At 42.5% G+C, this 13,613-nt stretch overlaps 1 protein-coding gene across 1 annotated transcript; it reads right to left on the minus strand.

The window, feature by feature from the left end:
- Window positions 1-4,213: 4,213 nt before the first annotated feature.
- On the minus strand, window positions 4,214-8,383 carry LOC141285161 (extracellular calcium-sensing receptor-like). Its single transcript, XM_073818212.1, has 6 exons — window positions 8,175-8,383; window positions 7,660-7,948; window positions 6,772-7,527; window positions 5,591-5,818; window positions 5,284-5,407; window positions 4,214-5,127 (listed from the first exon to the last, which is right to left on the minus strand). Exons 1-6 carry the CDS (start codon window positions 8,381-8,383, stop codon window positions 4,214-4,216), a joined length of 2,520 nt encoding a protein of 839 aa, XP_073674313.1.
- Window positions 8,384-13,613: the final 5,230 nt, after the last annotated feature.

A 13,613-nucleotide genomic window follows, 5' to 3' on the forward strand; every position in this document is an offset into this window, starting at 1 on the left:
GAGACGTGCGGATCCAATTGCAGCATTTATTGAGAAATGTCGACAGGCCAGAATAATCACCAGAAAACAGGAACAACGTAGGTAATCCGGGAAACAGTTCGATAGACAGGCAATGGTCGCAATGGCAGGTAGCAGGAATCGTCAACGGGGTACACAGTCCAGAGTCATACACAGATAAACCAACACAGAGAAACACGCTTAGAATTACGACCATAGGAACAATAAGACTTCGCAAGGTGGCTGTGTGTGTGAGTGGCTTAAATGCATGTGGGTAAATGATAAACAGGTGTATGCAGCAATCAGTTCAGTGGGAAACAAGGAGCAGCTGTGTGCAGTGATTGGTGCAGTGGCTTATGGGGATTGAAGTCCAGAATGTGTGTGCAAGAGTTCATGATGAGATAGACCAGATACGTGACAGGACTAGTACTGGAAAAAGTGGTATCAGTGCGTCCCTAATATATACACATACAGTATATAAAACATTTAACAGGTATCAGAGTATGTGAGCGGAGTGGAGCAGCAACAATTTCCCCTCAGCGCTCTGTGCATTTAATAATCACTCCGCTCCAGCTCCGCTCCGGGTTCACAATTTCCCGCTCCCGCTCCACTCCTCGCTTACTGATATCAGAAACACCGCTCCACTCCAAAAAAGAATTCAGTATGTTTGAAATGTAACAGTCCTGTTCATAACATATAATAAAATAAAATAACAGGAGAGTTTGGAACACTAGTGTGCAATCTTTGTTCCTACCACATGCCAAGCTAATAATTGTGAGCATTAAAAGAGTATAATTTCTGCTTTTTGCAGTGCAGAGTTTGTAATGAAAATAACAATACGTTTTCGTCAGTTATTTTACCTACGGATCTGCATTTCTTACAGAATTCTGCTCATTCGAAATCGTTACATTTGTTTTAATGCATTATTGACAGAGCGATTGCGTGTGAATACGTGTTGTACCTGTTTAAATCATGCTTGAATTCTTGCTTTATATGCAGTTATATTACGGACCGTTGCAATGAATTGTACTCATGATGGAGCGGTGGTAGAGCACTCTTGGAGCGAGTGAAAACCACGACGCTCAGACTTTTAAAAAATCCGCTCCTCCCTCCATTCAAAATCACACCGCTCCACTCCGCGCTCCACTCCCACTCTGCTCCGCTCACATACTCTGACAGGTATTATGAAAACATTTAATTAGCATAGGCATAAAAAAGACATGCACAAAACTGCTTGTATTACAAAAATGTATTTGGTATATTTTTCATTTACTTCCATAAACTATATTTAATATGCCTAATAATATAGTAAAATTTGATATGTATATCCTACATCTCTGCCACAATACCACATTACAGTAACTGTTACAACAGTAAATCCATTGTAAACATTGTTGATTTGTAGATTGAAAAGTATTCTAACAGGATTATTGTCGCACAATGTTTCTCCTGTTTTCTGCATTTCCTGTGTTGTTGAGAATGTCAGCACTGTTTCATCTTCGTCAGTGAGTAAATGCATGTTGTTATGAGCTCATGGTGCACTGTCTTTAGGCAGCGCTAATAACGGCCCGTGCAGTGTGGTTCAGTGCGGTTATGAATTCTTGTGCGCTAAAGAAATAGCAATGTATATGAGTTATCAAATTGTTGTTACTCATGTATTACCTCTACATCTGGCCTAAAATTTAGTGCTGTCACCTTGTGTTGACAGTGTAAAACTGCATGCAAATTAGGCTTGGCGGGCCATATATAATATATTTCAGTAGACAGGCTGTGGACCATTTGGAATTCATCCATGGTCCAGACTTTGGATACTTCTGACATAGGCTTACACATAAGGATTTTGGACTGCGGAGAATACTAGGAGCAAATAAAAAAAAAATGGGGGGGCGGTAGAAACAACAGAGCACAACAAGCCCCCGTTCGGTAATTTATTAGTCAGTAAATAATACAGCATGTGGTGTATGCCATGCCTCTGTCAGGAGTGGGGTATTGGGATGAGGCAAGGAATCAGTTTGCATGAAGAAGGGGCTTCTTTCTTAAGAAATCCTATTACCTTAATGTTAATAGCATCATGCTGTACTGTTTAAACTACAGCAACATTATATCACAGTTTCTCCCTACCTGTACTGACAAAACAGGATTGTTTAAAAAGTATCCTATGGTCAATCTAGCCTCCATATTACTTCTTTATTGATATCTTACATAGATGCATGATATTTGTGAGTATAAATGTTTATTGAATTGTTTAGTTTAGAAATATTTTAGTTAATCTGGTCAGTCACTTTTTTAAAATGAATAAATGAATGAACAAATACTTAAATATAGACATGTTATTTTATTTCTCGATAGCTGATTTTCCACTGCCAGGCCAGTGTGAGCCAGAGCTAACAACGAGCGGGATGTTATACAACCCCACAATTTCACAGGAGAGGATACAAATTGAATAACAACTAGATTGCAAAATGAATGTAACAGAAGTGTACATTTAGACCTTGCATAAGACTTAAGAAGGACCAGCATTGATATGTTATATACTCATCTTTTATTAACATTTGAACAAAAAGTTGCATTCATACCCTTCTCAATAATCAATAGAAAAGCCTTTATTGGCTCTTACAGCAATCAAACGCTTCATATAATTGCTGACCAGCTTTTTGCATGTCTCCACTGGTATTTTTGCCCATTCCTCTTTAGCGATGAGCTCTTTCAGGTTGGAGGGTCTCCTTGGACTCTGGCTGGGCCACTGCAAAATGTTAATGTTTTTGTCTGCTAACCATTTCTTCACCACTTTTGCTGTGTGTTTTGGGTCGTTGAAATGTCCACAGGTGCCCAAGGCCCAAGTTTCTCTGCTGACTGCCTGATGTTGTTGTTGAGAATTTTGATGTATTGCTCCTTTTTCATGGTGCCCTTTACTGTGAATAGGTTCTGTGGTCCACCGGCTGAAAAACACCCCCAAAACATTAGGTTCCCACCACCATGTTTGACAGTGGGGATGGTGTTCTTAGGGTTAAAGGCTTCTCCTTTTTTACGCCAAATAAAGGCTACATCATTGTGGCCAAACAATTCAATTTTTGTTTCATATGACCATAAAACAGACGACCAGAAGTCTTCTTCTTTGTTCAGATGAGCATTTGCAAAGGCCAAGCGGGCTTTTGTGTGCCTTATCTGGAGAAGTGGTGTCCTCCTTGCTCTGTGTCCGTGGAACCAGTGGTGTGCAGTGTCTGTTGGACTGTCTGCCTTGAGATGTTGCCACCAGCAGAGCCCAGATTCATCGGGATGGCCTTGGTGGTGATCCCTGGATTCTTTTTTACCTCTTTCACTATTCTCCTGGCCAGCACAAGTGTCACTTTTGGCTCCCGACCACATCCTCTGAGATTGTTCACAGTGCAGAATGTCTTGTATTTTTTAATAATACTTTGCACTGTAGCCACTGGAACTTCAAAGCATTTAGATATAATCTTATAGCCTTTTCCTGACTTGTGAGCAGCCATAATGCGCAGCCGCAGGTCCTCAGTGAGCTCCTTTGTCTTAGCCATGACTGTCAACAAACCAACAGCAGAGAGCTTCTGTTTTTCACCTGTGAAGTTGTTCCCAATGAATCAGGGTAATTAGGTTGCTTTAGAACAGCTTGGACTATTTGGAATGGTATGAAACTTTGGATTTTCCCATAGACTGTGACAGCTTGCAAAGGGTATGAATAATTTTGGACATGCCACCTTTTGTTCAAATGTAAATAAAAGCTGAAAAAAATTCCACAATGATGTCTCTTGTACATCATCTTATTATCTTTTGGGAGAAGCCTGGGTCATTTCCGTTAAAAAAAAAAACAAAAAAAAAAACACTTGCTGGTTGACTAAATGGAACTTTAAGTCAGAATTTGCCAGGGGTATGAATAATTTTGGGCTTGACTGTATATAGCAGTTGCATGCTCCATTAGGGTCCAAAGTCTTACACATAAAGAAATTGATAAAAGCTCATGTATTTAATTCAAAATACCTATCTTATCGTAATCATAAGTAATTTTAGATACTCACTAGCGTCTGAAAGTGAGTTTTGGTATAAAAATGGTTTTGTCTTAAATGTTGATGTTAGCTAGTAGCCTGAAATAAAAACATGGGAAATGAGCAGGCATGCTTTGGACCACGGTCAGCCCTGAAAGTGACTGACCCTGGCACACGCTAGCACATTAACTTTTGGCCTGACAGAGAAAACGTGGCTAATGGGTCTTTGTAGATGTTTTTCCCATCATGTGTTGCTTTGTGTTTTGTTCAGGCTTAAATAGAATAATATAACATTTAGGTGCAAATATGCAGACTAGTAAACCAAAGCTTGAGGCTAAAATGGCAAATATCTCCACAGCCACAGTAAATTTTCCGGGAGAGCTGACATAAGCTGGTATAAATGTAATCCATACAGCACAAAATATGAGCATACTGAATGTAATGAATTTGGCTTCGTTGAAGTTATCAGGCAGTGTGCGAGCCAGAAAAGCCAGAATAAAGCACAGGAAAGCCAGTAGGCCAATATATCCCAAAACAGCCCAGAAACCTGTAGTAGAACCCAAACTGCATTCAATAATGACCTTTTCCTTGTAATATTTCATATTTTTGTAGGGAAACGGAGGAGATATTGTTAGCCAAAGTATACAGATAAGAACCTGTATAAGTGTAAAGGCAAGAACACTGAGTCGCTGTTGTTTAGGCCCAAACCATTTCATGACATTACTTCCTGGAAGTGTAGCCTTGAAGGCCATTAGTACCACTATTGTTTTTCCCAAAACACAGGAGATACAGAGGACAAATGTGATCCCAAATGCTGTGTGACGCAACATACAGGACCACTCAGTGGGTCGGCCAATAAAAGTAAGTGAACAAAGGAAACACAGAGTCAATGAGAAGAGCAGCAGGAAGCTCAGCTCCGAGTTGTTGGCTTTTACTATGGGGGTGTCCTTCTTACTGTAAAACAGGATGGCCACCAGCACAGTTAATCCTACTCCAAACAGTGAGAAAAAAACTAACACTATGCCCATAACTTCTGTGAATGACAGAAACTCTACAGCCTTTAAAACACATTTATTTTTCTCAGCATTTGACCAGTATTCCCCTGGACACTGCTTGCAGTTATTTGAATCTGGAAAGAAAGTCATGATCACTACAGTTAGAGACAAAAGGAAATGCATGTCCTTCATTAATTACTTTGATAATAAACTGCATCCTTAACAGAAGAAAAAGACAACAAAAAGAACAACCAGTTTTCTTTGGAGCAGTGAGATGGACTGAAGTTTACCTGTCTCATTACTGATTTCTCCTTCTGCACATGGAATACAGTCATAACAGCAGACAGGTCTTCCTTTCTGTCCAGCCTTCCTAGTGCCTGGAGGACAGCTCTCACTACACACAGAGCTTGGCTTCTACATAAGTATTTAAACAAGCAGTTAGTCTGTATGCTCTACATTTCCAATTTCTGTTAATGTAGTTCTGATATTTACATTAAGTTTTGCTTAAAATTATTTGGAAAAAAAAATGTATGTAGTCAGTATGTAACACCTGTATTATTTTTCCCTCAGTTAAACAGTTTAAATGTATTTATTTACCTTCAGATGTCCTCCAGCCCAAATTATGTTTTCAGTGTTGAGCACAAAGCTCTGGTCAGGAGGCAGTGAGGCATCATAGTATCCCACTGGTTTAAACTGGAATGATCTATCTGAGTCCTGCTGCCAGTTCACAACTTCATAATGGGCAATTGTGGCACCAGTGCGGTCAAACCACACATGATCTCCAAACTTTACGGTGAAATTGACTTTTTTCAGTGCATCCACCACCTAACACATAAATAAACAAACAAACAAACAAATTAAATAATTAATTAAGTACAGTTCTTAGGAATTTTAACACACTTTCTAACAAAAATCTATAAAAAAAATATTGTTACTGTTGAATCCCTTTCTCCTAATCTGTCTTTTATATTTTATCAATTAAATCTGAACAGCTGAGTCCTTTGCCATCTTCAAGAATCGGCCTCTATTCTAATTCTATTCTTTATATAAAAAAACCCCCTGTCTTTCTAGATTTACACTCTATTTATTTACTTACTGCTTGTAAAACGCTTGCTAGCACTAGCTTGCTTTTTCTTTTTTATTCCATTTTCTTTTTATTTATTATATAATTTTAAAAAATAACCCCTACATGTACTGCATTAGGCTAAATGAGACTTGTCATATGTGACTCTGGACCACAAAACCAGTCTTAAGTCGCTGGGGTATATTTGTAGCAATAGCCAAAAATACATGGTATGGGTCAAAATTATTGATTTTTCTTTTATGCCAAAAATCATTAGGAAATTAAGTAAAGATCATGTTCCATGAAGATTTTTTGTAAAATTCCTACTATAAATATATCAAAATGTAATTTTTGATTAGTAATATGCATTGTTAAGAACTTAATTTGGACAACTTTAAAGGTGATTTTCTCAGTATTTTGATTTTTTGCACCCTCAGATTCCAGATTTTCCAATAGATGTATCTCGGCCAAATATTGTCCTATCCTAACAAACCATATATCAATAGAAAGCTTAATTATTGAGCTTTCATATGATGTATACATCTCAGTTTTGTAAAATTTAACCTTATGACTGGTTTTGTGGTCCAGGGTCACATATAGCACTTGCATGTTATTGCTCTTTTGTTGATTTTGATTGCTTTCATTGTCCTGTTTTGTAAGTTGCTTTAAATAAAAGCATCTGCTAAATGTCTAAATATAAAATGTAATCGTTTACCTGTTGTGGTTGTATTGCCAGGTTTTTATCACAACCTTCTTGTTCTTTGCACTTGAGTAGATTATGCAGTGCATGAGCCACAGCATAAACTGCCTTGTAGACATGGCTTGAATATCTGTGTTCAGGCACATCTTCATTGTAGTTTTTTAGAGCAAGTAAATCCTGATATCTAATGCAGCTTACTGCATATTGAGAAACATTTCCCTCAACATGTGAGCAGGAGAAAGCTGTGTCCCAGAATGCTTTTATAACATAATCTGAAAATCCCTCAAAGTAAATTTTTCTCAGTGCTAAACCCAGGGACCCTCCCAGCACACGAAAATTGTTTGAAGTGATATAATTCTTTGAGGTTATCCAACCCTCTACTCCGATTATTTGAAAGCCTGTGATATTCTGAACAGTCAGCTGTTCAATTAATAAGCCCATCTCAAGAAATGAAACGAATGCAACAATTACTTTTGCTGTGCTTTTTTTTATTATATCTACCACTTTTTTGAGTTTCTCTGGCTCTGTTCGGTAGAATTTTACAGAGTACTCTACACAAATCCCCTCTTTCTGTGCTGTATTAAGAAATATGGCCATTCCACCATTTCCATAGTCATTGTCACTATTCACAGCTCCCACCCAAGACCAGCCTAAGTGCTTGACTATGTATGCAAGTGCTCTGCCTTGGTGGTAATCACTAGAAATTGTTCTGAAGAATGATGGGTAATTTTTCCTGTTGCTGAGACATTCACATGAGGCTGAGTGACTTATCTGAAAAAAAAAAAAAAAAAAACAGTAAAATAGTCATTAGTATGGGTATTTAAAAAAAAATGAATAATAATTATAATAGTAAAATAAAAACTAACTACTAATACTAATACAATTGATGTTATTACTCCTTACCACTGGAATTTTAAAAGGTCCTGTAGTTCTGGACAGAATCACTGTGGCAGAAGACTCTGTTTCTCCTATGATCGCATGTATAGAAGACTGTCCATTGCATGTCTCTCCTACTGAAAATTCTGGTCCATTCATCAATCCCATAGTTGCACTCATAGAAGAAAGTCTTGAACCACAGGTATCATAAATTCGGTAGCCAATAGAAACATTTGGTAACAAACTTTCACTTCTGTTAATCTCCTCAATGGCAAAAATCATTATTTGAGCCAGCCGAAAATCTCTTATATTGACACTGTGAAAATAAGTATGATGAAATGCTACTAAATAAACACAAATAACATGAAAAAGTAAAGGACAGCATTGTATGAAATGTATGAAAAGATCATAATACTACATATCTCAATGTAATTCACTGTAATAAAATATTATTTTTTACATATGATGTAGTGCATTTTAATTTGAAACGGTTGTCTATGCTCTCTGATTTAATTTTTCTCTAAGCTTTCAATGTAACAAACCTGTAACATGATAGAGACTGAGGTTTTTGCTTAAACTCAAATGAAGGTAATGTTTCTTTACTGTGGACCGGAAAAAATCCTCCAATAGTTACATCTCCATCCTTGGAAAGTAGTGGGTACTTAGGTTCTCCCATCATTCTGCAAAGTGTGTTTTCCACCTTTGTCTGAAGGTGATGGAAAAGAAGGAGTGTGTAAAGAAAGAAAAGCATCCTAAAGATTGATCTCAACTCTGGCTACCAAATGCAACTGATCTGAAACCATATTTGCACTTTTATAGACTAACTTAATATGGGTGAAGTCTGTCTCTCTCCTAATCTCTCTCTCTTTGAGTGCATGCTGGGAGTGGGTGGGCAGCATTTGTGTCTGAGTGAGTGCGGTTTCAACTGAGTGTGGGAACTTTTCCATAATTATTTGATTGATTGTTATTATTATTATTATTATTATTATTTTATTATTATTTTGAGAACATCATTATAAATCCACTGAGTTTGCTGTCCCGCATAATGTTACCGTGTCAGTATTTTTAATAAATAATTTATTATAATATTAAATAATTTATAACAAATAAATGTATAACCAATAAATGTATTAATAATAATAATAATAATAATAAAATAAACGTCTTGGGTTACGTATGTAACCTTGGTTCCCTGAGGGAACGAGACACTGCGTCATCAATGCTTTGGGGCATGCCATTGGTGAACCCGACTCTGAATCAGTCTACAACCAATAGAACGACGGGAGTGACGTCACCGGCGCGGTGACGTAGGCGACCAGGAAGTATATAAGCACGTGCGTTTCAGACCAGCGTCAGCTTCCAGGAATGAAGCGAAGCGCGGCAGGAATGCGGGAATTATGGTCCATGACGCAGTGTCTCGTTCCCTCAGGGAACCAGGGTTACATACGTAACCCGAGATGTTCCCTTCCGGGAACTCACACTGCGTCATCAACGCTTTGGGGAACGATATGCCAACTTCCCCATGATTCCAAATTCCTGCCCAGTGGTGTAGTTCTGATATTTACATTTACCTCTTCAGGCCAGGAAGAGCTCTCTGCCTGGGGTTACCAGGACGAGAGAGGCGATATCCCTCTGTCTGGGGGACCAGCCCAGAGCAAGAGGGCAGTGCCAGAAGATACTTACCTGTGGGGGCACTGATGGTTCTCCGCCTGGGAAACTGCCAGGATGCGAGAAATATTACAACTCTGTCCGGGGATAGTGCCAGAGCAAGAAGGATGGCATATACCTCGGCCCTTGGGTTCACGAGGAAGCGCTCCGCCTGGGAAATCTGCCAGGACGCGAGCGAGATCAGGTGTGATGTGTGCCTCGGCCCTCGGGCACACGAGGAGAAGGTAGTCCTTTGTCGGGGCGCACCCGGACAAGAGGGACACAAGTAGTGCCTGGAAACTCTGGCCAGGGCACTGGAATGGCTCCACCTGGGAAGAATTGCCAGGACGCGAGTGGAATTACATCTCTGCCTGGGGAGCACCCAGTGCGAGAGGGAGAGTTGTGCACCTCGGCCCTCGGGCACACGAGGTGATCTACCTCTGTCTGGTGACCAGCCAGACTGAGAGGAAGGAGTCCTCCTCGGCCCTCGTGCACACCCGGAACAAGAGGGACCCAAGCAGGGCTACTAATAGTAGGCTGACTCCATACCGGCGTACTTTTTCTAGAAGGTGTACAGACGAAGCCTCGGCCATGTCTGTACCCTGGCGTCCAGTCCCAACGGAGCTGGAGGCACTAGAGAGAACCAGAGGGGACCTTGCGATGTCTGTTGAGTCGCAAAGAGGTCCACCTGAGCCTGGTCGAACACTCTCCATATCTGCTTCACCCCTCGGGGTGAAGCATCCATTCCCCGGGCCTCGGCCGGGCATCTGCTCTTGACCAGGTGCACTGTTGGAGGAAAGCGTATGACCCAGGGGATTCTAACCACTGACAAGCACCGAAAAGGGGTGTGGAAGGCCAGTAATTCCGCCACGTACACCTTTTGGGTGGAGTGGGTCAACCCTGCGGAAAGCGAGACTGCAGCGACTTCAGTACTGTACCAATTGGGCAGTAAGCTGACTCATATTAGGTGCTGGTTACACCACGCAGTAAACCACTTTCTCTTAAGGCCATAGGATTTCCTCGTAGAGGGAGCTCTGGAGTAAAAAGGATGGTCTCAGCAACCTCGGTTGAGAGACCGCCTCCATGAGATGTGCCCCCTCAGGGGTCACCCTCAAAAACTCCAGGGAGCAGAACAATCGGGAAAGGGGCGTACAGATGAGGCCTCGGCCACGTCTGTGCCATAGCATCCAGTCCCGCAGGAGCTGGAAGCACTAGAGAGCACCAGAGGGGTCATTGCAAATGAGTCCCCTGAATCTGGCAAGACACTCTCTAACTCTGCTTCACTCATTCTGGGTGAAGCATACATCCCCCGGGCCTCGGCCCCTGCCTCGACAGGACGTCTCCTCTCATAAAAGACCAAGATTTCCTCCACATGTCCAGGGCACGTAGGCATTGCCACGTGACCTTGAACTTGCGGAATGAATTTCCCCTCGGGGAAAATCCCTTGGTCTTGAGCCAGCACTGTAGCGGCCTCATGTGCAGCAGGCCAAAAGGTATTATGTTGGCTGCAGCTGCCATGAGGCCTAGCAGTACTTGGAACTGTTTTACAGTGAGTGACTGGCCTAGCTTGACCGCATTGACTGCAGTAAGGATCGACTCGATCCGAGCAGGTGACATTTGTGCCAGCATCGTGGTCGAACCCCATATGACACCTAGATAAGTGGTTCTCTGTAATGGAGACAACACACTTTTCTTGGCGTTGAGTCTCAACCCCAGTTCTTTCATGTGAGCGAGAGCAGCACCTCGATGCTGCCCGGCTTGCAGTGGTCGAGTATATGGATGCTCTGGAATCACGGAGGAGCCAGAGCCGCATCCACACACTCTGTGAAAGTTTGGGGGGAGAGTGCTAGGCTGAAAGAAGAGCTCCCTGCTCTTGTTGAGGAAGGATGGAGACATTCTTAGATCTATCATGACAAATCCGTCCTCGGACCTGATTTGCGACGTAACTGCCAGTCTGAACTTCAGTTACTCTGACTGAAAGATTCAACTGTCTGAGATCTAGGAAGGGCTGTAGCCCCCCATCCTTCATGAAGAGGGACCACTTCGATGGTCTCTGTCTAGAGCCTGCTCGGAGCCCACCTCAGTGGAAAACCCCGCGTTGAAGGAGGGTTCTTGGATATAATAACCCTTCTTCACAGTACGCAGGACCCACGTAGACACTGTCGGCAGCAGTATTAATGCTGCCAGAAGTTCTACTGAGGGTACCAGCCTCTCGAGACTGGCCTCTATTTTGCCCTGGGCTTACAGCTCGGTGCCCTGTAGCGGTGAACCGGCAGGAGACGCCTGAACTGCAGCTGCAAGTGCGGGCGATTGAGGGAATGGAACGTCAGTGACGCTCTCCGTATCCACCTCCTCAGAGGAGGATAAATGGAGAACTGGGGGCCATTTGCTGGAGGAAGTACCGCATGGCGGGCTTCCAAAACCAGCAATTGGCTGCCAGTTGTCCCTCTTATGATAACCAGACCCTGCTCTGTAGTAGTAATAAGAACGCCCCATATGCAGGTCCCATGTAGATATATTCAGCAGTAGTTTTCACGCTGCTCGAAATTCTACTAAGGGAACCAGCCTCTCAGACTGGTACTACCTAGAGTTTTTAATTCAGAGCCCTGTAACAGCACACTGGCAGGAAGCATCTAAATTAATTCCTCTGAGGACCCCCGTGGGGGTGGCGAGCTCTCTAGCTCTGCTACGTTTCCGGGCGGAACAACTAGAGAATAACGTTCGCGGGAGATTGCCATGCCCTGTAACACTGGCAGGGTTGACTGACAGATCTCCCTGTTTTAGCAGAGGACCTCTCAGACTGAAGCACGACCCTCAGATCGGGCTTTAGTCTTTGAAGCCCCCGGTCAGGAGTGTTGCTAACCCCATCCTCTAGGTATTACCGGAGGAAAACGGACTGCAACGCTCCTTTAAGAGCCTCTTATGTAAGGAGCTGACACACGGCCGGTTACTGCTCCCGTACAGCATCCGGCAAGTGTACATTTGAGCATCAGGCTTGCATTATATACATGTGGCCTGGAAAGCAAAGACGGAACTTCCAGTGATGATGCCAGGCTGGGTGACAGATAGCTAGTAAGCGTCTGTTCGTCCCCCGGCACCATCTCATAACCGTGCTCATTCAGCAGAAGTGCAGACTTAGTCAGAAGAAAACAAATAGATTGCTTTCCTGTGGCTCATCTCTAAAGCAGCGGCCAGAAATAATTACTTTATTCTTTGGATTGGCTACCGCTTTAGTCAGTACTTCCAAATCTCCTAACATTGAGGCAAGCGGGGGGGGGGGGGGGGGGGGGGGTGAAACAGGAAACAGGACAGGAGAAACGTTGAGACCTCTTTCTGGTAGGAAGAACCGCAGCGCGGGCTTCCTCATCCACTAGGAGATCATCTGATCTGCTATGCGAGGGAGGAGATAGGGGATTACCCGGGGCCAGACCCGCGAGGAACGCTGGTGAAAACTCCCTCCTCAAAGAGAGTCTTCCGAGAACGGAGTACATGCAGTGGAAAGCGCGCTTTCACGCCGCAAACAGCTAGCCCCCTCAAGAGCTGACTGAGCGTGCTCCGCACCCACACAGCCACACACAGACTGCGTGTAAACCGCTTGAATTACTTTTTCCCCTTCTAGGTTGGTAACATATCCACTCAAATAAAAATTGTGCAAACTGGCACAGAAAAACAGTGGAATGAAACAGACAGACAGACACAGACCGCTTCGCTGAATGACAAAAGCTGACGCCGGTTTGAAACGCACGTGCTTATATACTTCCTGGTCGCCTACGTCACCGCGCCGGTGACGTCACTCCCATCGTTCTATTGGTTGTAGACTGATTCAGAGTCGGGTTCGCCAATGGCATTTCAGATTTCAGATCTATTTAAACCATGCCTGGTTCTAGGGGGGTTATAGATAAAACAAAAGCATAAGCGTCCTCAATTAAGGCTGTAACAATAAGACACTGGACAAAACAGATTTGGCAAAACCACTCCAGTGCTTGTTTGTTTAAAGATTTAAGATCTATGTAAAGCATGTTTTTTGCAGTGTTGAGCAATGAAGCCACATCTGTTGACCTAATGTACACAATGGCCAATTAGAGGTGTTTCAGTCAGAATCCACTCACCACTCAAAACAACAGTGGGTTTTGTTCTGCATGCTTGCAAATCCTCTTATAACAAAGTGTACACACAATGTTAATAAGAGAATCACTGTGCCGTGCAAAAAGCTTAATTGATTATAAGAAAACTTTATATTGTCAGTATTGTGTCCTGTGTTGTTCTGTTTTTTTCCTAGTGTTTTTCCCTCTGTGTTTCTAGTTCTATTGGTTTGTTCCGTTGTCTCCCCCTTT

Source organism: Garra rufa, chromosome 14, assembly GCF_049309525.1.
Source record: "Garra rufa chromosome 14, GarRuf1.0, whole genome shotgun sequence".
NCBI lineage: Eukaryota > Metazoa > Chordata > Actinopteri > Cypriniformes > Cyprinidae > Garra > Garra rufa.